The 24,996-nt window shown below is 44.6% G+C and overlaps 7 protein-coding genes across 12 annotated transcripts in view; 2 read left to right on the plus strand and 5 right to left on the minus strand.

Annotated features, from left to right (window-relative positions):
• Positions 1–2,554: 2,554 nt before the first annotated feature.
• Positions 2,555–7,677, minus strand: LOC143149339 (leucine-rich repeat-containing protein 58). 3 transcript variants are annotated; one of them, XM_076316630.1, is made up of 5 exons: positions 7,260–7,677; positions 4,139–4,642; positions 3,712–3,928; positions 3,359–3,548; positions 2,555–3,226 (listed from the first exon to the last, which is right to left on the minus strand). In XM_076316630.1, the coding sequence occupies exons 2-5, from the start codon at positions 4,609–4,611 to the stop codon at positions 3,063–3,065; spliced, it is 1,044 nt and encodes a 347-aa protein (XP_076172745.1). In that variant the 5' UTR covers positions 4,612–4,642; positions 7,260–7,677; the 3' UTR covers positions 2,555–3,062. The 3 variants fall into 3 exon arrangements, with proteins under 3 accessions (XP_076172745.1, XP_076172747.1, XP_076172746.1); XM_076316632.1 differs by lacking the exon at positions 7,260–7,677 and adding an exon at positions 6,706–6,841; XM_076316631.1 differs by lacking the exon at positions 7,260–7,677 and adding an exon at positions 5,044–6,698.
• On the plus strand, positions 7,114–10,060 carry Mldr (mitochondrial ribonuclease P catalytic subunit). The gene is made up of 4 exons (XM_076316622.1): positions 7,114–8,933; positions 9,012–9,249; positions 9,442–9,566; positions 9,654–10,060. The coding sequence occupies exons 1-4, from the start codon at positions 8,065–8,067 to the stop codon at positions 10,009–10,011; spliced, it is 1,590 nt and encodes a 529-aa protein (XP_076172737.1). The 5' UTR covers positions 7,114–8,064; the 3' UTR covers positions 10,012–10,060.
• A 347-nt stretch (positions 10,061–10,407) lies between these two features.
• The window catches only part of Spri (Src homology 2 domain-containing protein sprint), an 88,725-nt gene continuing 74,136 nt past the window's right edge, over positions 10,408–24,996 (plus strand). For 2 of the 3 annotated variants that reach the window (XM_076316603.1, XM_076316604.1), the window contains exon 1: positions 10,408–10,651. The gene's annotated coding sequence lies outside the window, so the exon portion shown is untranslated. The remainder of the gene's footprint in view (positions 10,652–24,996) is intronic. The other variant, XM_076316612.1, reaches the window with a different exon arrangement.
• On the minus strand, positions 16,389–17,724 carry Obp4 (odorant binding protein 4). Its single transcript, XM_076316641.1, has 5 exons — positions 17,586–17,724; positions 17,252–17,324; positions 16,927–17,018; positions 16,681–16,783; positions 16,389–16,605 (listed from the first exon to the last, which is right to left on the minus strand). The coding sequence occupies exons 1-5, from the start codon at positions 17,634–17,636 to the stop codon at positions 16,511–16,513; spliced, it is 414 nt and encodes a 137-aa protein (XP_076172756.1). The 5' UTR covers positions 17,637–17,724; the 3' UTR covers positions 16,389–16,510.
• Positions 18,259–20,685, minus strand: Obp7 (odorant binding protein 7). 2 transcript variants are annotated; one of them, XM_076316639.1, is made up of 5 exons: positions 19,945–20,685; positions 19,586–19,685; positions 19,270–19,385; positions 18,970–19,078; positions 18,259–18,564 (listed from the first exon to the last, which is right to left on the minus strand). In XM_076316639.1, the coding sequence occupies exons 1-5, from the start codon at positions 19,984–19,986 to the stop codon at positions 18,497–18,499; spliced, it is 435 nt and encodes a 144-aa protein (XP_076172754.1). In that variant the 5' UTR covers positions 19,987–20,685; the 3' UTR covers positions 18,259–18,496. The 2 variants fall into 2 exon arrangements, with proteins under 2 accessions (XP_076172754.1, XP_076172753.1); XM_076316638.1 differs by having other exon boundaries at positions 18,278–18,564; positions 19,586–20,685.
• On the minus strand, positions 20,833–23,101 carry LOC143149343 (uncharacterized). Its single transcript, XM_076316640.1, has 5 exons — positions 22,450–23,101; positions 21,782–21,884; positions 21,355–21,443; positions 21,116–21,233; positions 20,833–21,009 (listed from the first exon to the last, which is right to left on the minus strand). Exons 1-5 carry the CDS (start codon positions 22,489–22,491, stop codon positions 20,936–20,938), a joined length of 426 nt encoding a protein of 141 aa, XP_076172755.1. The 5' UTR covers positions 22,492–23,101; the 3' UTR covers positions 20,833–20,935.
• Positions 23,244–24,842, minus strand: LOC143149345 (general odorant-binding protein 28a-like). Its single transcript, XM_076316642.1, has 5 exons — positions 24,684–24,842; positions 24,213–24,303; positions 23,869–23,960; positions 23,526–23,643; positions 23,244–23,442 (listed from the first exon to the last, which is right to left on the minus strand). Exons 1-5 carry the CDS (start codon positions 24,723–24,725, stop codon positions 23,375–23,377), a joined length of 411 nt encoding a protein of 136 aa, XP_076172757.1. The 5' UTR covers positions 24,726–24,842; the 3' UTR covers positions 23,244–23,374.

A 24,996-nucleotide genomic window follows, 5' to 3' on the forward strand; every position in this document is an offset into this window, starting at 1 on the left:
TAATCCCAAAGAACTCGAGGAGCTATAGTCAGTCGGATCACGCGTTCTGTCTTTTGCCTGATTTTTCTTCAAAATCGTAATCTCCTACGGAATATCGTTTCTCCTGGAATTCCATGCGCTTCGAACAAGACCCCTGAGAGAACACGCTTCGAACAATTACTAGGGCATCCTCTTCGGAAGTACTCTACTCTTCGCCCAACTTGTCCGTCAGAATTGAACATTAGTTTTTCGTGTTTCGTCGAAGGATATATTTGCCGCGCGTTCATCGGTACTCGGATACGATCGAAATACTATAGAAGGAAGAATCGCACCTTGTATCTCGTAACACCCGCTGTCCTCGGCATAAAGCATAAAATACGTCTTTCCATAAAATTCGGTTTCATCGTAAAAGAGATAGTTGTATTCGGTTGAACGGCAGGCGTGTTCCGCGAGACTCGTGGAACACTCGTTCGTCGTACCGTCGACGAGATCGTGCGGTACTCCTCGCGTCGCAGGAAATACACTCGGATCGTTCTCTGCGCGATCCTTTTCTCCAAAAACTTATCGCTCTCTGTTAGAGATTTCCCTTTCTTGGTTCAGACGCGAGACAACACGCGGTAAAAGATAAGGGAAAAAGGGTGGGGGGGGGGGGGGCGGTGTGCCGAGCGCGGACACGAAAGAGAAACCGAAAGCGGCGATGAGGGGTGGGTAGGAGAACATGGAGGAACCGCGATGAGAAGGCAAAGCAAAGGAACGAGGAGGGAGGAGGAACCGGTGAACGAATAAATGAATATTTATACAGCTACTTGGAATACGGAGAAGAATGGAAGTACTGTAACGCGGTACGGATGAATAACGCGTCATCGTCGTCCGTGAAGTGAGTGCTTGCCCCTTTCGGTACGATCACGGACTATAGTTTACTCAAGTCTATTAGACCCGCTTATTTAAACCCGCGCGTCGACTTTAGTTAAAACGGTCGATCTACAATCGACTATAGTTTGCTCTCGTAAGTTCACACGTCGACTATAGTCGGCTCGAGTCGTTGCGTTGATTGTACTCGCTCACCCGAGCCAACTATAGCCGTTCGAACAAAGTTTGTGCGAAAAGTATAGATGGCGTTGCGTCGACTATAGTAGCGTATCTACGTTCTCTATCGACTATAGTCTCCTAGTTGCGTCCGTTGTCTATCAACTGTAGTCGACGATGACGAATACTTAGACTGTTAAAATTCACACATCGGCTATCGTCGAGGACAAGCGTTCGTCTATAGTCCTCTATCCGAGCTCCATCGTATCGTTAACCGTCGTCGACGGACGGGGTCTCTCGAGCTACAAATTGCGTACAGTCGACGATTACCAAACGCTCATCGAAGTTGGCTCGTCGACCATAGCCGATCGGAATGGCAACTATTCTCAGCAACGACCAATGTCTCTCGGTGGTGCCAAGTATGCTCTTAAACTCGCGCACCGACTATAGTCGATGGTTGCCAACCAACACCATCTACGCGCATAACTGTTCAATAATTTCGGGAACACTATCGTCGCTATTACCTGGTCCACAATGACTTCGTTCGTAACACATCTGTTATACATACGCGCCAAGTAACAAACGAGACGTCCATTATCTACGATTAATCATCGACGGCACGGTTCGCTAACTATACACACCGATACCGAGAGGGTTACCGTTACTCACCACTGTACGATACTAGAGAAAATTGTGTTAATATACATAGTAATACGTAAAGAGGATATTTACGACGCAGTTAAAAGGAACGATTTAAAAAAGTAACACACACACACACAAGGAGAAAGGAGTAGAGTTGGTCACTATCGCGAACACACACACACACACTTGCTCGCGCGCATCCCGCGAGATGACGTAAATCGAGATCCGAACAAGCCGAGGAAAGGAATAGAATCGAATCAGACTTTTCCTCTGTGTGCTCGTGTACGAGTGACTGCGTGCGAGCGAGCGAGAAGTAACGCCCGATGCGAGAAAGTGTGAGAAAGAAAATCGCTCTCGGATTTGTTTGCTATAGTAGGGAAAAGAACGGAACGAAAACACGAGAAAGAAAACTGAAAACGTATGGAATGTATAATATAAATACAGAGCACATATATACGAATATGTATATGTATGTATAGGAAATTACACGGCGACACTATATGCGATTACAAAAGTAGCGAACTATTATTACAATTGCTATGTTTACGATTGTCACCGATTATTCGAATTATTAACGATGTTATATAAACCCTAAACGACTACGATGAATACGATGATAATTATATCGTTGCGTTTCGCTACGTTCACTTCTCGGATGTGTTTAGTTTTACACGGTCACACACATAGCTCGATATGGTAATTGTAGAATATTAATGGATATGTGTTTAAGCGAGGATCGACCGTCTCCGTTCGTGGGGCTCTATATGATAATATTATTATTGTACATTTTGTGGTTTATTTAACAATAAAACGATAATGTTAACGGAGTGCGATTTCATTCGTGACGATCCGTCGCGCAGTCGTCGCGTTCGGACAGGAAGAACAAGAGTAAGTATGGACGAGTGAATGAACTTTGGAAAGACGTTTATTCGAAAAAGTATAAAGAGTAAATACGGGCACGTGTTGTCTCGTGGTATTGGTCGGTTCCACGCTTTCGTGTCCAGACGGCGGTAAAGAAACTCATTTCACGCAAGATCGTCGAGGCTTTTATACTCTGATTAGCGATCGTCGAAAATAATCCTATTTCAAATAGGACGTGGCTGAATCGTCAGCGTTGCAGCTACCTGTAGCCTTGACTCGCATCTGGTCCGAAAAGACGCAGCTTCCGCATCGAATCGTCGTGTACCGTAAACGACGATCGTTTCGAACGTTACACTTCGGGAGAAAGAATTCGTCGACGGATCGACAATGTTTCGATGTCGCGGCACCCGTTGTTATCGAGCATTTAAATTCGAGGGAAATAATCTCCTTGATCGGTCAGAGTGATAACCGCTCGACCAATTCTTTCTCTTCCGCGGATGAAAATTTCTAAAACGCGCAATGACATTTTTACGATAAGGGACTCGCAGCAGTGATCAACCGAGAAGGACCTTCCTTATCATTGCACCGCTGACCACTTCGTCCCCGTCTCGCGATTCTATGCATTTCCTACTACAGAGATACTGTAGCAAAGGCAGACGGTATTTCCCACAGAAATCGACGAACTTTACGTGTTCCACTCTGTTGTTGAAAAACACACCTGCAAAAGACAATAGGAGTCCGTTTGTTCTTACTGTAATTTCCACGTACAGCCGTCGCGTCCTTCGTGTACGCTTATACGGCTGTAAATCGCTCTCTTTCGTTCGAACTTTGGACGGTACTAGTCGCTGACCTTTACACATCGGATTGACGCAACAATGACCACAGTTTAGATATTCCACGAGGTTTCGTGGTATACTCTCTTCGTCGTATCGAATGTCACTGGTCTTAATTACTCTGGCAGCGAGCTCCAGGAGGGACGGAGGATTGTGCGTCATGTCCGACACGAATCTGACTACGAGCGGGTTGTCTCTCAACGATAACTGAAAGGAAAACCGAGAATTACATTATTACGGTATCTATAAATTTAGCTGACACTTTTTATAGAATTTATCCACTTTTATCGTATTTTCACCGTTCCCTAAATGAACCGTATCGCTCGGTTTCTCGTATTCGTCTTTTCTCGGTAGTACAATGAACAGCTACCTCGGTTAAACATTTCAACGTGATAATTTCGGTCGGCAGTGTTCTCAGCCTATTCTTGTGAAGCAGCAACGATTTCAAGTTGGCTAGGTTCGCTATGGTGCTGGGCAAGCTCTCCAACATGTTATCGCAGAGTACCAAGGCTTGCAACGATTTCAGTTGGCCCAACGTTGGCGGTACTTCCGTTAATCTATTGCCTCCCATCGACAGCACGTGCAATCTAAAAGAGAATCCGTAATCTATTTTTGCGAATTGAACACGACGCGAGGGCGTAACGTGTACGCTTTATTTAAAAATGAAAATATTACGCGTATGCGATTGTACGATAACAAGGCGAATGTTTTACGCTATTCGTTGCAAAGCAACGCGAAATGTGATCAATTGAAATTTGCACAAAATGAAATTTCTATCGCGCATTGGCGCCGAATACCTTTGCAGTCTCCAAATATCCTTGCTGATCTCAGGAATGTGATTTCCCCCTAAATACAGGTATTTCAGTTCCGTGAGCTCGAGAACCTGATCGGGAAATTCGATCAGTCTGTTCCCACTGAGATTCAACTCGCGCAATCCTAACAAGTTTCCGAAACTTTTTGGTAAAAAGTCGTTCGACAGATTATTATGCTTAGCGATCAGACAAGAGAGAGGGCAGTCTCCGAGAAACTCGGGCAGTCGATGCAAGCCGCAGTTCGATATGTCCAGCGAGTTCAAATTCGTGAATCGTACGATACTCGCTGGAACGCTATTCAAGCGGTTCTGATGAAGAAGCAATGTGTCCACGTGCTCCGGGTATTTCGCATCGATGAAATGATCGTTCAGCACTTGGGTATCGAGCATCAGATAGGACAGGTCCAACGTCTTGGCATTGGAGTCCGAGTCACTGGAGTCCGATGTGTAATTCTCCATCTATGCTTACGCGGATGCGACAGTCTCTCGCCTGAAAAATTACAACAATGTCAGCGAGAAGTAATCGACGCGTTTCAAACGTCTCCGCGAGTATACTTTCTCTTCGTCGGAGTCCAGAGTTTCGTTCGTAGTACACCGCGATACGATATATTCCATCGTAATACCGTTTTTACGAGACAACGGTATACAATACGCGCGCGATCCAGCGTAGAACGATCAACCGATTACGGAATGGTACAATTTAGAAGAACAACAACAACGTAACGATAAATGTAGCGTACTTGTCTAACAACCGCAACTACGGTAAAATATAGTACCGCGACAACCGACTCTAGAAAATATACCGCCAGTGCGAAAGATACGGTAACAATACGTATAGTATATCGGTATAGAAAACGTACCCCTCGTGGCAGGTACAGAGTGAATACATACTAGTATGTGTAGATTGGTACAGGGAACGCGATATCGTGGTAACCTTTGAGATTCGAACGAAGGCGATGCGATTCGATCTACGATTCTTGGAAAATTTCAATCGGTACAATTCCTTGCGTTCAATTTCAACCAGTCGGAACGATCAAACTCTGGATAGTATAATAATTGGAATTCGTATAATGGAATTTCTGTTCCGTACGACGGCAATGTTTTTTCACGCTGCGTATACAGCGTCGTTAACTTATCTTCCACGCGTAAACATTGTGCGCCAAGAACGATCGCGAAGAATTATTATGTGCAAGCAGTGTCCGTTCCCTCTAACGTGCAACTCATTTTTCAGCAAGTCACTGGTCGTCGTCTATCTCGTCCATTTCACGCGAGATAATTTCCAACGCAACAATAACAACAACAACTACCAAGTACTTTTACGTATGTAAAGTATCTCGCACGTACGTTGATCGATATACGTTCTTTAGAAACGTAATCCCTTACGTTTAAATATGTTTCGAGCACTGTACTTGGATCAATGTGAAAAACTCACTTGGAAGTTCACTCGATAACGCCTATCGCACAATTCTTCGTGCACTTGGCAATAGAGATACATATACATATACATATACATATACATATACATATACATATACATATACTGTACGTAGAAAAAAATGTACAGAGTAGACACCGCGTAAAGTATTAAAAGTTGTCGTTTAATCCGAAACTACCGTTTTCCTCGATTTTAGGAGTTACGATTCTTTAGGCGAGCAATAGCGATATACCGCTACGACGACTCTCCTTCCGCTCAAAGGACGCATCCTCTCGTTTCTTTAAAAGAAATATCGTATAATTCACGCGATACAAACTCGTTACGATCCTGTTCAATCGTATCGAAATCCCTAACGAAGCCTCTACAATTATTACAATTCGCATCGGAAACTTAACTGTGCTCTCGATGATTTTTACCATCTTTCGAGCGATGAATCTGGACACTGCTACTCCGTGTACCAATCTGGCACTCTTTCTTGCGAAAAGACCAAAGTTAAAGACTTTTCTATCTCGAATCTCAATTGTTTATAGATTCCGCTTATCGGAACGAAATATTCTACAAACGCGTAATTTCTTTACATCTAGATTCATCCTTTCGAATATCGCAAGAGGGCACAGCTCCAACATCTCGCTCTTTCTACGTATACCGTACGAATTATACGCGTTTACGGAACCGAGACTAAATAGAGTTCGTTAAATTGATTAAATTAATAGTAAACGAGCAAGTGGTAATCGAAATTTATTACGGACTAAAGTAGCACAGTCCGAACGGGTTCGTATAAAGAATCATTGTATATTATTTTTATCTCCTATCCAACTTCGAACAATTCGAGAGTAAAAACAATAATAAAATGTACGTAATTGTTTTGCAGACGTCTTTCTTTGAAAATAACTGTTTTCCATATATCGAGTGAATCGATCCAATTACACACTTCGACTTCGTAATAGATCTCTAGCTTTCAATGTTGCAACCGATAACACATTTTTCACTTTAGTCACTGCGTTTCGATCGTGCATTTTTCATATCTTGTTTGCGATCACAAAATGGGAATAATATAGTTTACTTTTTTCGCACTGATGTGTGTGCATGCGTGTAAAATAAACAGTCGATACGAGTACCTCTTACAGAATCGCACCGAACGAAATCATTCTGTTTCTCGATAGCTAACATTTGATTAGAAAGCTACGCCAATGACGCAGTATGATCTCTCGCTTGGTCTCGGTACCGAGTCGTGGTCGGTCTTTGTCGCCGTTTTTGGCCAACGGCGATTGTCGCTTGCGATACAGGAGCGGTGACGGACGCCAGACGGACCGTCGATGCGAACAACTTGTGCCACCACGGTACATATTTTTCCTTTTTTCCCAGACAATGATAATAATTCCGTTAGCAGGTTTATCCAGCGCATAAATTAAACACAGCTCAAAGAATGTGGAAACTATCGGAAACGAATTCATACGTATGAAAAATTTCGCAACTTTTGCAACTTTCGCAGTTGTTGGATCGACACTTCTCACATGATTTCCGATCATTGCCAAGAGGCCACCAGCGAGACAAAGATTGTCACTTGTTTGTAATTTTCACTAAAAAATCGTCGTAGATCTCGGTTCGCGAAATTGCGTTGATCAAACATTTCGGTCACGTAGTACAGCTCCATCGTGATTCATCGACTTACCTTGTCGGTAATTCCGTTTCTTCTTGTTACTCGTCGAAATGTTTTCCCCCCTCTCTTTGTTTCTTTGTCTGTCTCTCGTCCCGGTCGTCGAGTTTCTGATCGTTTAGAGTCTCGTGGTACACTCGCTCGCAGATCACGAGAAAAGTGGGACGCAAGATCAGATCGAGATGTACAATACAACCGCGGGGATCGAGACTGAATAATATCTGGTTTTATCAGTTCCCTTTATATGCACGTGGTTCAGCAGCACTTATAGATACATATATAAGAAAATGTAGATTTCCAAAAGCTGCGATTCGATCTTTCGACATGACGCAACGTTTACGAGAAGAACGAAATTATTCGCGAAATTGATTTCATATCGGACAATAGATAATATCAACCTCTGCCATTGGAGAATTTCTAATTAACTGCACGTGCACCGTAACGAATTTCCGTTCCTCGATGCACCGTATACACATACATATTTACATATTCGTATCTCCAGTGCATCGAATCGAATCGTATAGAGTGTAGACCCGATACCTAGTCTAAGAAAAATTCAACGTCTCGCGTGACATTCGCGTATTTAACAAGTTACTATTGGTAATCCTGCAGGAGTACAATTATCGTTCTCGGCTGTGAATAACCTCGCGTCAATTCTAAACTCTATATTTTGTCTCGATATGTACATCGAACACAGATCTCTACGTTACCTAAACATCCTTCGAGGTTAGAAAAGAATAGACACGCGTGCATACATGAAAAATTGATGGAAATTATTAGAACCGATTCAAAATAGCTTTGTAAGGTTATACTCGTCTGTATGGCGTTCCTGAGAAAATTGATACGTTTGTACGTTTATCGAGCGCAAGTCTATCGTAATTTTAGTAATTGCGTGCAATTATCGTTGTCCCAGAATCCAGTTGCGTTTAAGAATAACAGTCGTCAGGATATTCTCAATTGTTGTGAAAAGAAATATAACGTTGTGTTGGCAAAATCTCACGTATCGAAGGAAACATGGGAAGAAATAAAGAAATTTATCGCAGATATGACGATTGTCGATTCAGTGATAATAGATGGTATGATCCTAGATTTGTGTTCGACGGAGAGCCTCGCAGATGCAGGAATATCTTATTATAAACTGTTGGAAGAGAATAATTGTAAATCTTTCTCCTCTTTAATTATTGCTGCCAAATATTTGTGTTTGCAGTATCTAAAGAAGGATCCGATTACAAAAGAAGACGAACGGAAGATTTTAAACATTGTCGGTACTATCGTGGAACAATGTCCGGTATTGGACAAATACGTAGCCACTGCTTGTATCAAAGGTTTATGTAAATTAGGTAAATGGGAAGAAAGTATTAAAATGTTATCGAATCTGTCGTTGAACCAATTCGATCTTACACCGATGTACAATGTATTGATCGTTGCTCTCTTGGAGCATCGCGAGATAGAACTTGCGAAAAAATATTTAAACGATAATTTCGCAGTAGCCAGAATACCAAACGATAACGTATATTACAAATACTTTGAATATTGTTTGGAAAACAAGCAAACGTTTAACAAAAACATTGAAGATTTGTTCAACTTATGGAAGAAATACGGCGTTAAGCCGTGCCATTCGGTCGTAACGAAATGTATGGACGTTTGCAACGAAGCTGGTTGGCGCGTAAAACCAACGAATCTATCGACGTAAAGTATATTCGTAGATTTAAAGAATCTTGTAAAGATTTCTCTCGCGTCAGCGTGTTTTCCTTCTTATTTTTATAGTTCGGTAACGTGCGCGGTATGTAAAACTAAACTAAAATCATCTATATCGGAAGAGGAGATTGCACATTTATCCGAGAAGCTGAAGGAAAGAATGTTTACGGACGAGATTTTTTTAATAAGCAATCCGAACGAACTAAAAAGCTTTATGAAATTTATTCAGAATACAAAACCGTACAATGTAGTCATCGACGCATTGAATGTTATATACACTAATCCTCACAAAAGGATCAACACTTACGTAAGAAATTTTACAGTTTGTAGATTAATTTAAAACATCTTTGATCGATTAAAAAGAGTGTATTCGACGTTAAGTATCGAACAATTACTATTCTCAGAAACAGTATAACGTGGAACGTTAAATAATATAACCAATTGTTAAATAATTATTTAAATATTCTCTGAAACTAACTTTAATGTTTTTCCGTTGCAGAACTTTATTAAACATCTTTCGTCGAAACATAGGAAGATACTCGTTATCGGGCGGAAACATTTACGCAAGTTAAGGATTATAAAAGATATAGAAAAATATGTAACCGTTTACTTCGTAGAAAATACGTACGTATCGAAATAACGCATAATAGGTTGATTACTTATTACTTATACACTGACACGTAGACGTTGATCGCATCGTTTTTATTTTAGGACAAAGGACGATCTATTTATATTATACGCAGCATTAGAAAGTGGAAAAGGTACCAAAATGGTAACCAGAGATTTCATGCGTCAATATAAATTTGCGTTGTACGATGCCGAGCTAGGTGTTGTTTTCAAAAGATGGCAATACTTGCATCAATACTCGATCGCTTCGAATTTGAACAATAAATTGTTATTGTCGCACACGGTTAATAATCCGAATGAACGTTACATAAATATCGGTATTCAGAAGGTAAACAATTATTGGCATATACCGTTTTGTGATAAAAATTCCATGAGACCAGACTATATCAACGACCACAAATGGTTTTGTTTCGCTATGCCTGATAACGTTGGTGATACATAATAAATAGAAATCGGAAATTTGATAAAATTAATAAATAATGCCTCGACTAGTCGTGTTCAATTTGAATTCCAAGTCACAGTTGCGGTGAAATTTGTTTTCGGTCCGAGTCGGTAAGATTGAAAGTGACGCGCAAACGATAAGGAGTCCTGCTGGTTTTCCGAGATCTCGATTCATACGGCAGAAAGATATCGTCCGTGACGTTAGTTTCGTAAGGTGACACCGCCTATTCGATAACTTGTCTCCGTTCTATAACGATCGTCCGTTGTACTCTTTCCGTGATCGTAGCACGCGGTATCGGACATCGTAGTAGTCGACTAAACTGGAAGATGGCGGTATCGACGCGAATAGTGCCAAGACCCGATATAATTTGTGTCATACATTCCAGTTAGTGCTTTTCAATGCAACAGGTGTTACGGACTATCGAGTTTTCGCACGAGTTTTTAATAGTAAATTGACGCGTGTGTACGTGTACGCGTGTGTAACTTTGCGAAATACTTGTCGCGAATTTGACACGGGTATGGTTCGTTTCGAAATCCTATTCTATTATATTTTTCTTGGAAAGTGCGCGTACTCGGAAAGTGATTTATGAAACATAAAACGCACTGTATTCGAGAAAACGGACCGTAGCAGCACGCTCGAGGCGAGTATTATTTACCGTTTGCATCGGAGTAGAAGCGCGTATCGTTCGATTCTTCGATTCGAAAGATTTAGGTTATTCGCGACTCGATGTTAAACGCGATACGATTCAATTTTCGTTCCACGAACGCGAACCAGAACGTTTGCCATGTATCAGCGGAAATACGTATTTCGTGCGTTGCAGTGAGATCGAACGTGTTGGTTGTGTTTGAAATGGCAACGATAAATACCTTTAGCCTCGTCGCGTGTTTCTTACTATCGTTTCGTAAAAGAAACAGCGAGTAACTATCCTTTTTTCACGATTAAAATATTCGTATCGTCGCGGTACGCACGCCATGAAAATGTTCTGCCGTTTGACACTTGAAAGTCGAAACACGACAACTTTGCACATTACGCGTATCGTATCGACGAGACGCAAAATTTTCGTGCTTATTTATATCCCTCTGCGGGCATTATAACGACGTACGTACCTACATAGAAAGGACGTTTCGTTTCATCGAACGAAAGAAGGATATCGTAGAATTTTGAAATCGTACTATATATGTAAATAGAACCGTTGCGGTACAATCGATGGGCAGTCTCGCAAGGTGTCGCGTCGGTGGAAATCGTGTTATCGAATTCTTTGCGTTAGGTATGTGTGTACGCACGCATGTACGCACGCATGCACGCACGCACGCACGCGTGCGTATGTAGTTGGTTCTCGAAACAGAGGTACGATAGTTTGTCCGTGTTTAAATTGTAGAAATACGTACTTGGGTCGGTTAATCGTTAATAGAGCAGAGTTATCTGCGGCCGTTCCGTCCCGATAAGTGGACGGATTAGCGAGAAACGAGTGTCAAGTTTGTTACGCGTTTCTTCGAACATATTTCGTACTCGAATCGTCCTATTTCGCGTCAGGTGATCGAAACGAACCCGACCGATCTGCCGATCGCGCGCGTGGCTACTTATTTCGACGGTACGATAAATCTTTGGAGCATCGAAACGTTTTTACAAGGGAGCAATTTTCTCCGACAGTTGGACCACTCGTCGAGTGGACCGAAACAACGCGCACATAGATAGATGGATGGATGGATAGCTAGAGATGCGTGGACACGTATTTACGTAGACGGTAGACGGTAGAATTTCAGCGTCAAGTGTACTCGTATTCGTCATCGCGCAAACGTCTCGATCCGTTACATATCGCGTTGCAATGGTGTGCGATGTTCAGGAACGTTTTACACGTGTATTATACGTACGAAGGTTGGTAGAGTCGAGAGAACGGGACACGTAAATACCTACACGCGGCTATGACACGTTCGCGATTAACGAACGAGTAAAAACTTGCACGATCGAGCAAACTGCGGAAATCTTTTGTACGCGATACCTTCCCTCGGAGCGAAAAATGAAGTATTTTTTGTCCAGTGAGAGCGACTACGGCGGCGAATCGTAACGTTTCGCTAACGGAGGCACGGAGGCACGGAGGCACGGAGGCACGGAGACGATCGCGAATCCTCGTCGGTAATTAAAACAATGTCGCTGATCTTTCCAACGTGGCAAAAGTGAACGGGCTGGCATTCGCACGCGTTCAGAGGAAACCCGTTTCTGTACGTGGGTGGCGGAAAAGAAGTCGGAACCTACGCGAGTTTCACGCATTTGGCGCGTTTCAACGATCGAACGTCTCGCAGCTTTTACAGGGGGCATCGAAAAATTGCGGCACCGGAGGTGTCGCACAGCCTGGAATTAGGGTAAAGACGAGAAAGAGGAATTCGTATCGAAAGATACACAAGAAACGAACATTTTCATGGCGTGCGTTATTTTTTTCCCCCAGCATATATAGTATGTATATATTTTCGAAAAAGTAGTTTACGTACACGTTGCGACGCAGTTTGTAACCGTTACGAGGTATCGGGAGCTACGAGTACTTACCTAGCGTTCGAATCGCATTTCTTTATTCGTTTATTTCTCGCGACGTCCGGAGCTCGATCGCGAGGATCCGTTTTATTTTTACGCCGATGTCAGCGACGAGAAACCGAGGAACTCTCGTGCGACGCTAATGCAATTGTTCTCGCGAATGCGGTATCGCGAGGGTACACACGTTGCATAAGCGATAGAGAAGATACCACGGAACGGATGTCAACGACTCGGCTAGGTTGGATAAGATTTATCTTATCGAGATGTGTGCCTACCGGTGTCGATCTCATCCGTCTCCCCCCGTTCATGGATTCGTTTGGAGTTTTCGTCGAAGAATTCTCCAACGACGAGAATTTGCAAACACCGAAGGGGGAAAACTACTCGTCTTTACGATATTTCGATCGCGAGTCGATGTCGGTGTTCGTCCACCACGTGCACATCTATTTACATACGTTCGTACGTGCACACGTACACGCGCATACATACTATAGAGACGTACGTAGACCGTGTATCGTTTATCGCGAGAGATTGTTCCCTGCGTATAGCGATTCGATAAGCAGAATCTGACGGTATTTCCGCTGGACGTTTCTTCGACTTTCGACGTAATTAATTTCGACGAAGAACAAGCGGTTGGAAATAACGTTTCAACGAGTCGGTAAATTCGAGTAAATGTATAATATCGTACTCGTACGGTAATCGTACAAATTGATTCGAATCTTTCCACGAAAACGAGTGAAACGACCCGTCGACGAATAGCTCTGTCGAAATACCGAAACGACGGTTAACCCATAGGTCGAGGTTCTTTCGAATTCGTTCGATCTTGGTTCGCGTTCCCGCTCGCGTTTCGCCAACGAAGCGCGTCGAAAGCGGCGAGAGGACGAGCCTCGCGTAACGGCGAGGTATCGTAAAACGATGAAACGCGGTTATAAAAATAAGCGGTAGCGAAATTTTAACTGCCGTTCCGACGGATTCACCGAGCGAAATCTACTTTCGTAGATGCTCGCAAAGCGCTCGCCCGGTCGTCCGCTGATACAAGTTTCGAGGATCGGGTGTACCGAGATTTTCGCGGCGATCGATGGTCGATGGTCGATGGTCGATGGTCGATGATCGACGATCGTTGTACGTGGCTCGTTTTTTCATTTTTTACTCTCGTTTCTATCCCTCCGGAGAGGAAGTAGGACCTCGTTATCAGTTGCACGAACGTGGCAATATAGGGTTGAGTCTGGGTCAGGTCCGAGTTAGGTGTACACGATCGTCGCCCAAGTTAGCGGTAAATTTCATCTTTCCGCTCGCACTGTCCGTTACCACAGTTGAACGAAGGTATCGGTAATCGTTCAAAGTTGCGAGCTCTTTCACCCGGACGGCCGGGGCAACTTTCGACGTTGAAGCGCGCCGCTGAATCGCGAATCGTGGCAATGTCCAGCTTTTCCTTTTCGTCTCCTCCTACGAAGAAACTGGCAGGCAAATGCGACGATCGACCCCTGCGTCGTCGTAACTCGATTCCGTTTCGTGCAAGGAACTTGGAAATTTACCTCGAACACGGCCCAACAGGAATAAGCAATTTTCCGATATTTTCGATATTTTCGTTTAAACGGCGATTATCCGCACAGTTGTATCCGTTCTCGATGCCGGGTACGTACCGCGTACATACCGCGTACATACCGCGTATATTGTTCGTAAAATACTCACCGAAGAGCAGACGAGGAGTTTCCTCTGGTTGCTTTCTGCACGGGATGTACGCCTATGGTGGTCCACCACGCGCCTAAAATCGATTCGGAGAGACACAGACAGGGCATAGACCTCTATCCGCAGGGTAGATTCGTCGTAACTCGGTGGAGCTGCGTATTTTCGTCGCTCGTTTAACCGTTTCCTCGCGCTTTGCGCAAAACCGACGAGAACGAGAACGAGAACGAGAACGAGAACGAGAACGAGAACGAGAACGAGAACTCGAGAACTCGAGAAAAATGTTCTCGTTCGATTCCGCGAGATAATTACTATCTCGATATCGTGTCGTCGGTCGATGGGTTTTGTCGTTACTTGGAAACGGAATCGAACGAGAAGATTTTTCTCGGGACGAATCGGACGAGCGTGCACGATTACTAATTTTACGATCGCGGTCTCGATGTTCGGTACGCGCGTTTCGGTAACCGTTTCTCGCCGCGATAAAAATAATTTTCCTTCGGTTTCGTTTTCTCGGTGTCGCGTCGGTGTTGCGACTCGTTCGGTTCGACGATACGATTCGCGATCGAATATTTCCCATTTCGTAACACGCGTGAAACATCCGAGTGGAAAAAGGAGAACCGGTCGTCCCCGAAAATGTTCTCGGCCAGCTTTTTTCATCCTCGCTCGAACGAGCTACGGAGCTGCGAACGTGTCGTTCCAACAACTCCAAAAATCAACTCTCTCCGTATTTTACGATCGCTCGTAATCGTTGCGGGTTTATTATTCGCGCGGAGTGGTCGAACTCGGTCCGTTTTCAACGATTTTTGCGCGTTCTTCGGTAGCGGGGGCACGGTGCACCGGTTTGAACGTAATTACGGGAAAATCGACGATACCGGAGACGAGAGAATCGCGAATAAACGCAGAAAAGCCTCGAATAACGAAAAAAACCAAGAGAAAGGGAGTAGAGGGTAGGAGAGAGGAGGTGGGTTCCGCTCGGACTTATTTCCAGTTCATTACCGCGGCAGAGCTTGTATCGCCGTTCGCTCCCATAGTAAATAATGGAGTACGACACCTGGTACACCCTGTACATCGTGCTGCGCATGCACAGAAGCGTCGCGTACACACGTACGGGGACCGAGCGTAATGTATGCACAATGTACGGGGCTGGTGTGCGGCAGCGAAATATAATACATATAGTAGGATAGATAGCTCGGTTGCCGCGACCTTCTGTATCGCGTAGAGCGGCGACTCGGTTCCATCGGACTTTCCTTTGCGCGTGTACCTGCGATCCCGTGTACCGTGTTTCACCGCGATGTCGCAGACGACGCACCGTCTCGGGGTAACGGAAAGGATTCCAACAGACGCGAGGACGGTTCCTTGGAAGGACGTACACGGGATACGATACGGGTGGTTCGCTCGACGCGCGACGATCCGCTCGTGCCCCTTACCTCGTTTCGCAACGTAAAATCAACGAATAATTACACGTATCGCGTCCGTATACTCGATTTCGAAATTTTCTCCACGATACGACCAACCACCGACCATTCCTACGAAAATAGGGTCGGAGATTTGCCAACCGAGAGGAAAGTAAACACGGTTTAGTTTCGCGAGGGCTCGCGAGGGCTCGCGAGGGCTCGCGAGGTGTATGCCTACCGGCTTCGGTAATGGAATTCGAGCGGTGGCTACGTTAACCGGAAATTTTCGCGGTAGCGGCCGACTTTTCGATCGTCTTCCAGTTTCACGAATAGCCCTCCGAGTGGACAATTTATCCGAGTTTCGCACGCGTACTCGGCGGAAGTACACCTCGATCGAATTACGGTAAGAGAGTTATCGTTGCGTCGCGTCTGTTCGCGCGAGGTGCGAGGAGCCAAGGGCCAAACACCGGTTTTCGATGGGATCCGAACCGATCTTCGGCTAGTAATCTTCGGAGCGAAAGGGACCGCGAAAGTCTCGAGTAACGTAATCGATCGATACGGAGATACTTTTTCGCAGCACGCGTTACGAGCTTCCTCTTTCCGTTCGTCCTTCCGATGGAATTTCCAAATCGTTTCGAACGATGTTCGATGTTCGGCGAAAAACCGAGTACGTTTTCAAGAACGCGAGAAATCGTCGAGTTCGTTGCGAATATCCGCGTACGCGATGATGCTCGCGCATCCGCGCGCGTTTTCGAAACAGTCGAGCCGTTGCGATAGGATGCGATTGCGATTCTTTAATCGTTACAGTTTCGTCTTATACATAGTTGCGATGGTATAATACCACCGAGAAAGTATTCGTCGGCCGTAGATTGTGTTCCGATCCGTGCGGAAGAAGTTTATCGATGAAACAAGTCGCGAAGACGGGATCGCAAACCGTCCAAGCCGCACTCCGCGAACTTTGCGGCTACCTTGCACTCGTCAGCGTCGCTAGCTACGAAACGAAACGTTGAAAAGTATAAACGTTGATCGATCGAATCCCCGTTGTTGTTTCGATCGTTCCACTTACCGTCGGTCGCGCACCGATGTACGCTTTCGCGAATGTTCTCCGTCACCTCGTTGTTCGATAACATTTCGTCGATTCGATCCACGACCAAGGTGTTACCGTCCATCTGAACGAGACGACGAGCATTTACGAACGGTATTTATTCGTTGCTTCGCTATCGATCCGTTCGCTCGAACGATCGCCGATCGATCGGATCTCGCGAAATACTATAAAACGGAAATCGATTCCGGGAAATGAAATTTCACCTACTATGCCGATTTTCTGCATGTAACAAGCTTCGACGCAGCCCCGCTTCCTCGTTCCCTCGTCGGAGTTGTCGCCCAACAAGCTCGGGATTTCGGCTGGTGAAACAATTAAGAACACAATGGAGAGATGGAGAACACAATGGAGAACCTAAACCGCCCGTGACCAGGAACGGGCCCGAATCGTTTCGAATGCGTACCCGTACCCGTACCCGTACCGTGCGTATCGTTCGGAAATACGTATACTATATTCGAACATCGAAATCGATTCGAATCTTCCTGGCCGAACGATCGATTTCTTCGATATCGCTTTCCGATATTTGTTCACTCACCGAGGGTAATACCGGCTTTCTCCAAACACGAAGTCGGTAGATTTTCGTGGTCGGCACGGACCGTGATAAACGACTGCAATAAATAACGATCGATCGAGTTATTCGATGAAAACGCGATAGTAGTTTCCGTCTTGGTGGAGTAACATTTTTACCAACCGAAAATATTAAGAATACAGAAAGTATGGAAAATGTAGAAAACGTAGAAAACATAGAAAACGTAGAAAACGTAGAAAAGGTAGAAAAGGTAGAAAAGGTAGGAAACATGGACAATAGGAAGTAGAATGGAAAAAAATAAACAACCAACGTCCGTTGTTGCCGAGGATCGAAACTGTACCGTGTAAAACACGAAGCACAAAGAGCAGAGGAAGGTCGCGACGCTCCTCATGACGGTGTCTTACGGGGCACTCGAATGCAACAACGCGACCGACTACTCGCCTACTACCCGAGGGAAACTCTTTCGACTGACGAGTTAACGTTTCGAGACGGTATTTATACGCGTCGGAACGTTAATCGACGCTTGATAATCGCTTCGCGTAATTTCGTTTCTTAGAAGTGTTCGAACCACGGCCGGTGGTCGTACTTTCCGTTTTCCAATTTTACCAATTTCTTCTCTGCGATTCTTTTTACATTTTCGAACGAAACTCTTGTTTCGTTCCGAGATCAATTTTCGAATCTCTTGCCACGATCGCCGAGCTTTCCTTTATTTTTCTATCTACGTAAATCGTTACAAAAGTGTACAACGTTTGCCAGGGAAACCGCGATCGTCGCACCGATCGACAATTTCCGTGAATTCGAATTAACTCGTAATTTTGTCGGAGTTTGCGAGTTATCTGGAAAAATGGTTGCATCACAAATGTTGCACAAGCACGTTTACTTACAATTGCCGTTGCGATTATCGTTCACCCGCAGGCTAGAACGTTCGCGTAGATTTTCGAATTGTTCTTTTCGAGTCGCTCGATTTCTAACAACTTGGATACATTCGTCGCGTCGCGTTCAGCGAATCGCAACGGTATCGGTAACGATCAAAGGAAAGAGAAAGAAGGGATAAGTTTTATCGAGGATTTTATCGACGCGCATACGTAAATCGATCTATGGCAATTAGGAACAATTCGGAATTGACAAAGGTGGCCGTATTTCGTAATTTGCAACGTCTTTATTTCGAAATTCCCTCTCGTCGTAACGTTACATTTTTGCGAGAATTTGTTCGTTGAATGCGTCTCGCAGCGACCAAAGCGTTCAACGACGCTACAACAATCGCACGGAGCACGATACGAACGCGAGCACCGCGTCGCATTTGTCGGTTTCTTTTTTCGCTGAAACGTTAAAAAGAAGTAAGCACAAAATCGACTACACTTCTGACAAACGAGAAGCAACGTTGTTCGAATTATCGGCCGATTCGACGAAAGATGAAATTATTCGGTCGGACGTTGTTTCGTTCGCGCGTTTCCAATTGTTCGATCAACGATACTTTTCTTTATCGATCCGATCTTCGGTATAGACGCGCACCACCCGTGTACGTAAATCGAGAAGAAAATGAGAAAAGAATCGGAATTTATTTCGCAAGTGGCTGGTAATGTCGCGAAAAGTCCGAGAAGCGTTAACGGCAAGGTTGATCGATTTTCAATTTTCAATTTTCATCCGCGACGTTACGTATTTACGTATTTACGTATTTACGTATTTACGTATCTACGTGTACACCTGTCTAGCTATCTACTCACTTTTATCGATACATTCGCTCAGTCTTTGGGTCAAGTGCAGACTCGTGGAAATATTGTTACGCTTTACCGTTCGAAGCAACGCCTCTAGTTGAATTTCATCGTTTCGAATCTGAAATGATTATTTTGCGGTGAAATTTTGTTAAATCCGAGTCGAATCGATTCGCGGTTCGACGATAAGTGGCACAAGATTTCGGTTTGGTTCTACGCGCGACCGAACACCAAACGGTACGTTACGCGGACGAAGAACCGAACAATAAGTAAGAAGCCATCGATCGTTCGATTAGGACGAATACTACTTACGATTTTCGATTTCTCGAAAGCGCACGAAACGAAGCAACCGAAATTCTTTAGGAATCCATCGGGATTTTCTTCGCTCTGTCGAAAAATGCTCTCCATCTTCGTCGTGTCCACTGTAGCTTGTAACGCGAAAAGAAAAATTAATCGATTCGAGCGTCGACCACGTCCGTTTCGTTCGAAAGGAGAGTAAAGAAAAAGGAAAAAGAAACGATTGGAAATTGCGTTTGGTCGAACGCATCGATCGCGAATCGGAACGAGCTGGTCGTGGCTATCCTTTCCAAGGGTTTAAATGTCTTGTACGATCTAGGTAGGTACCTACCACCCTCCAAACGATTGTCCTTCAGACATTCGTCGAGCGCATTTTCCGACACGTTCAATGTGTTTGCGATCCCTCGTAAATCGATTCCTCTCACCGTTACCTGAAACATATTGCGATACTTGCGCGATCGTGGCTCGTAATTCGTGGTCATCTTCGACGCGATGTTGCGGCGCTGGGTAAATTTACGCTTCGTTCGAAACGGTACGATATTTTCACTCGAAATCTTGACACGATCGAACGTAATCGGCTACTCGAAGAGACACGATTCGCTCGCAATGAAAGATCGTTCCATGAATTACGATCGATCGCTGGTATCGATGGGCGAAAAAATTTGAAAGCGACATTTTCAATGTACTCACGCTGCTGAACAGAACGCAAACGACGATCGTCGTGCACTTCATCGTTTCGAATCGTTCACCGTATTCCTGCGTAAACGAAAAGTGATTTTTTCCGAAAGAAATTGCGAAACCGAAGCTACGGAGTCCGAAAGTGTTTGCGTTTCTTCGCGAATATTTTCCAAACTGTAACGAACCGTTGCGAGTAGCTGGGTTTTATATTACTCATTGGCACGGAAAAGGTGACGCGGTTGACAAACGTGCCAGATCTTAAACATATTTTAACGCGATTGCGCGACGTTATCGCGGCGAGCTCCGTTCTTTCGCACACGAGGTTCCACGGGAAAAAGCATCGACGCGAACGAACTTTTCGATTTTCGATCGCGATGGACGGTAAATCGCGACGATCCTCCTTCGTTTCTCCCCTTTGGTTACCGATGTCGATGAATCGTTCGCGAAACGTTGGGAAGAAATCGCGAAAAGGTGGGAACATTTCTTGGACACCGTGTACGATTTTTCCCTCGAGTCGGAGGAGGTCGTTCAGGATTCCGCGAGTTGGTCGGCAGTTTCCATCGGAAACGTATCGTCGGTGGGGCGTTTCCGATCGTTCGCAAAATTCTCTCCCTCTGCTCTTCTCGCGCGTCTCTTCGCTGCGCAAGGTCGCGTTCGTAACTTTCTTCCATGGTGCACGCGAGGCAAGTTGGACCATTACGGGCTACATTATCGATCGGCTCGCAACGTGACTCGCTTACGCTTACGCTTACGCTTACGCTTACGCTTACGAGCGATCTCCTCTCTGCTCGCTTTCCGCGTGTTAAGATTCGAGCGCGGTGTTCCGTTCCCGTAACGATCGCAAACGCTTCGACGCGGTTTTCTTTACGCCCAGTGTTGGAAAACGAAAGGATGCGCGAGTCGTTTTCTTAAATCGCTTTATTGAACGTTGCGCACGCGGTGGTTAACTTTTATCGTTACGTTACAACGGGCTTCGAGGAGCAACCTTTGCTAATACATTTTATCAATTGAAGAGCTTCTCTATGTAACAGTCGGTGTATTTGTTGCCGATGTTGCATTCGTCGGTCTCACCTTCCACTGTAACAGAACGAAGAACGCGCGCTGTACGAAAAAACACCGAACGAACCGAACGAACCGAACGAACCGTACAATCTCGTTCATTTTTTTCTCGCGGGTTACTTACGCGCTCCAACGCAATCGGATGCAATTTTCTTGACAGATTCGATTTCCGCGTCGTTGCCAGCGTGCACGACTTCTATCATCTTGTGCAACGGCTCCGGGTGGAAGTCAAGGCCGATCAACTGGTAAGGAGAAATCGAATAAACGAATCGAGCGAATATTCTTTCGGCGAATCGATGAAAAGCTATTACGTTCTCTACTTTCTTTACTCGGAGTTGTCTCGTCGAAAGTGCTACTACTCACCACGTTCATCCGTTTCATCACGCACGCTTTCAGACAACCCAGTTGTTTCATGTCGCCGCTTTGGGCCTGTTGTATGTTCGTAGCTTGCTCTGGAACAGGACAATTTGTGAAATCGGTCGACCCGATTGTTTCGAGTAACGCGAAATCTTCCTTGGCTCGAAAACATATTTACGAACGCGTCACACGAGATCGAGGATTTTTAGGAATCTGTACCGTTTGGTTACTCGGACGATCTACTCGTCGATTTCTCGTATCTTAAAAGAGCGGGGACAGCAGCCGTCGCCGCCGCCGCCGCCGCCGCCGCCGCCGCCGCCGCTGCCGCCGCCGCCGCCGATCGATCGTTTTTCACTCGGCAGTTACCGAGTCCCCGTTAATTCCGTCGTTTGATCGAAAACTCTAACGAGATACATCCGACGCGTTCTCTCACCTTCCGTGATATGAAATTCCTCGGCGCACGGTTTCACGTCCGGCATCAAGTACTCCATGTATTTTGCTATCACAGTGTCTTGGTCCATACCGCGTACGACCGTCTAAAGAGGAGCCTTGCGATTAGTTTTAAACGTAACCAAGATCAGTTGGGCGCTACGGCTCTCCCGACGACGAGACGGGCTTCCTGGCTTCGTTGAAGATTTTCGAAAATCGTAACCAGTGGCCGGACGATCGATCACTCGGAAATACACACCGATTACTTTAACGCGGTTCGTAGAACGAGCGCGGAATCGTAAAACACCTCCTTCTACTCGGAATTCGAATACCAACGTCCAAAATACTCGCGCGGTTTCCCAATACTCGATCGCTCGTAGAACGATTATTTTATACGCGTTACCCTTTTCCCTGGTTGCGGAAAATCGTTCGTAACGGCACGTTTCAGCGATCCGTATGCGTAAATCGTAGCATCTATACGCGCTGTAATTGGAAAATCGTTTCTCCACCGTTTTCCATCTACATTCGACGAGCCCGAGAAGCCAACGAAGCGCCGAAGACGAATTAAAAACGGAGAAAGGGAACGATCGAATTTCTAGTCGAAAGCGTTTTTCGGATTCTTCGTTGCGGGAGAGCCCGAAAGATCGGTGGTTGGCTACGATTGGCACTCACCGCGGCAGCCAGCAAACAAGCAACAACGACGATGGTCTTCATGCTTCGGCCTCGAGAACGATTCAACTTTGATCCAAAACGGACGAACCGACCGATCGATTCGTAAAACGGATTACGCTGAACGGTATCGGCAACTGGTACACGCTATTCTCGCCGAACGGTATTTATATAAAACGTACGCCGAAAAATAGCAGGTGTTAAGGCCTGACAGTGTACAACAGGAAACGAGATAATTCCCGGATTTAACGAATTTACGTAAGACACGGTGGTTCAAGTATGTCCAAAACGTTCTCATTACGGTCAGCTCGCGTCAGATTTATCGCGACAAATGATTGTGGTTGCCGTCGTCAAACGAGCCTGCTTAAGGAAATTATGCGATCGAAGCGACGGCATTACCGAGTATCCCGTATACCGTAATTTTTTCGCGGTAACGAGCACCAAACACCGTGGAAAATGCCACGATAAACGAGAAACGGTCGAGATGTTGTTAGATCGGGTACCGAGCTATCGAATTATTTAAATAGTAAAATTCCCTAGCCTCTTTGAGCAGCCTTTTTTCCAAAAAGCAATATTTCCGAAATTTTCCGAAATTCCAGAACGCTCGAACGTACGGGAATACGAGAGAGAGAGAGAGAGAGAGAGAGAGAGAGAGAGAGTCGATCGACGCGCAAATTTCCTATTTCTTTTCGACAATCAAACGGACAGAGTACAAACTCTCGGTCGAATACGTAGAATGAAAAATTACAGGTTTTAAAAAAGTGTATTCAAGTTGAACAAAATTGAAACGCCCAAAATTCTTCTGACCCCTTTTTTGTATTCAACTCCTCTCTTCCGTCGTTATTTTACAAATAACTTTCAATATCGATACATTTTTCTTACGAACGTTGTTCGTTACCGTCATAGAACATTTCTTTCTTCGAATTTTCTAGTGTTTATCCAGGAAACAGTCGACGAAGGAATAGGACATTTTGCACTCGTCCGATATGCCATTGACTGAAACAAACGGAGCAACGTTAATATCGCAAAATTCATCGTCGTAGTTGTTTCGAATACCCGTGCTGTTCGTAATGTCTGACCTTTCTCGGCGCATTCTGCTACGCCTTTTTGTAGCTTCTCGATCATTTCCGGATTATCGGAGTGTATGGTTTCAACGAACTGGTTCGAGCCTTCCAAGTCCATTTTCGAATTTTTCACCTTAAATCCATGGAACGCGATATTCGTTGTTACCGATGTTGCAATATTACACGAAACGACGATAAATGCTACGATTTCGTAGCAGGTAGATCGTTTCTCGAATCGTGTACAACACGACGGTGATCGAACAATATTAACAAGAACGAACGAAGAAATAATTGAACTTTTAACATTTTCATTCTCCGTTCGTCGGATATATCGTTATACCGATTAAAAGTTACTTACCATGTTCAACGATTTTAACACGCACGCACGAAGACACGTGGCTGCATCCACTCCTGCTTTTGCATCCTTCTCGTATATTTCTCGCGGAGTTTCTAATTTAAACAAATATTGAACGACTTACATCCAGATCGTAGAACGAATAATAATAATAATAATAATAACAACAACAACAACAACAACAATAATAGTAATACGATCGCGCATCGGAGATACATTTAACGTATTCGTTCAAATTTTTATTCGATGGTTGTCAAATCGAATCAACATCGTAGCTATCGCATCGAGCTTACGTCTTTTGGATTCAATTCGTGAAATCGTTGAAAAGATCGTTAACTAAGACTTACGTTCGGTAAAACCATTTTCTTTGCCGCACGCTACAAGTTGGTCGCCATTCTTTTCCAAGTAGATATCAACGGAATCTCCACGAGCGATCGTCTGAGAGTCAAGGAAAAAACATTATTCGATCGCGAAACAAGTATCGTAAAATTTCAATATTAAGGTTCCGTTGATAAGATTCCGCGGTGTGTTTACCGGTACATGATTTCCGTTTAAAATCTACAGCGAGTAACTGTATTCTCCTCGAAACGGAAACATTGTTACGTTTTACATTTTACATTTTGCGTTCAAATTGTCGCGATATTTTCTTTCAGTTACACCCTCGGACACCTTGCGAAACACGTATCGAGAAACGCGGTTTTAAACTAGCCCTAATGTTTCTTTCTAAAACGTTACGACGTTACGACGTTACACCGATAATTTCGTTCTTGAATGCGTTCGCTCGCGATTCAACGTTAATTTACCATCTACGCACTTACCGCAGTCAGCAAAAGACACGAGACAACGAGAAGACCTTTCATCTTTAGAGATCTCGATACTTGGCTCTTGTACGATACGCGATACAATATTCTTCAACGACTAAAGTTCCTTACTTCCCGATCGCAATATTTATAGTGGAAATATCGTTATAAAAAACATGCGATACCAACTAACGCCCTCGACCGATCTCGCATATTCATATCTTGCAAAAAGATTCCCACGTAAACGATAATTACCCGCTAGATCTTATTTTTCTCCTCGGTATTCGACTCGACGAGTCGACCTTGACTCGTACCGTAGACCGTATCGACA

The sequence above is a fragment of the Ptiloglossa arizonensis genome, chromosome 7, assembly GCF_051014685.1.
Source record: "Ptiloglossa arizonensis isolate GNS036 chromosome 7, iyPtiAriz1_principal, whole genome shotgun sequence".
Lineage (NCBI taxonomy): Eukaryota > Metazoa > Arthropoda > Insecta > Hymenoptera > Colletidae > Ptiloglossa > Ptiloglossa arizonensis.

Coding starts and splice junctions, on each gene's coding strand:
- Obp7 (XM_076316638.1), bottom strand. CDS start 19,736: ATGACCACGAATTACGAGCCACGATCGCGCAAGTATCGCAATATGTTT. Junction 19,386..19,585: donor GGACAATCGTTTGGAGGGTG/GTAGGTACCTAC, acceptor TCGCGTTACAAG/CTACAGTGGACACGACGAAG. Junction 19,079..19,269: donor CTTTCGAGAAATCGAAAATC/GTAAGTAGTATT, acceptor TAATCATTTCAG/ATTCGAAACGATGAAATTCA.
- LOC143149339 (XM_076316630.1), bottom strand. CDS start 4,611: ATGGAGAATTACACATCGGACTCCAGTGACTCGGACTCCAATGCCAAG. Junction 3,929..4,138: donor GATATTTGGAGACTGCAAAG/GTATTCGGCGCC, acceptor ATTCTCTTTTAG/ATTGCACGTGCTGTCGATGG. Junction 3,549..3,711: donor CGTTGAAATGTTTAACCGAG/GTAGCTGTTCAT, acceptor TTTTCCTTTCAG/TTATCGTTGAGAGACAACCC.
- Mldr (XM_076316622.1), top strand. CDS start 8,065: ATGGCGTTCCTGAGAAAATTGATACGTTTGTACGTTTATCGAGCGCAA. Junction 8,934..9,011: donor AAACCAACGAATCTATCGAC/GTAAAGTATATT, acceptor TTATTTTTATAG/TTCGGTAACGTGCGCGGTAT. Junction 9,567..9,653: donor GTTTACTTCGTAGAAAATAC/GTACGTATCGAA, acceptor TTTTTATTTTAG/GACAAAGGACGATCTATTTA.
- LOC143149345 (XM_076316642.1), bottom strand. CDS start 24,725: ATGAAAGGTCTTCTCGTTGTCTCGTGTCTTTTGCTGACTGCG. Junction 24,304..24,683: donor CGTGTCTTTTGCTGACTGCG/GTAAGTGCGTAG, acceptor CTTGACTCTCAG/ACGATCGCTCGTGGAGATTC. Junction 23,961..24,212: donor AGAAAATGGTTTTACCGAAC/GTAAGTCTTAGT, acceptor TGTTTAAATTAG/AAACTCCGCGAGAAATATAC.
- Obp4 (XM_076316641.1), bottom strand. CDS start 17,636: ATGAGGAGCGTCGCGACCTTCCTCTGCTCTTTGTGCTTCGTGTTTTAC. Junction 17,325..17,585: donor TGTGCTTCGTGTTTTACACG/GTACAGTTTCGA, acceptor TATTTATTGCAG/TCGTTTATCACGGTCCGTGC. Junction 16,784..16,926: donor ACATGCAGAAAATCGGCATA/GTAGGTGAAATT, acceptor CGTCTCGTTCAG/ATGGACGGTAACACCTTGGT.
- LOC143149343 (XM_076316640.1), bottom strand. CDS start 22,491: ATGAAGACCATCGTCGTTGTTGCTTGTTTGCTGGCTGCCGCG. Junction 21,234..21,354: donor TGATGAAACGGATGAACGTG/GTGAGTAGTAGC, acceptor TCTCCTTACCAG/TTGATCGGCCTTGACTTCCA. Junction 21,010..21,115: donor ATCCGATTGCGTTGGAGCGC/GTAAGTAACCCG, acceptor GTTCTGTTACAG/TGGAAGGTGAGACCGACGAA.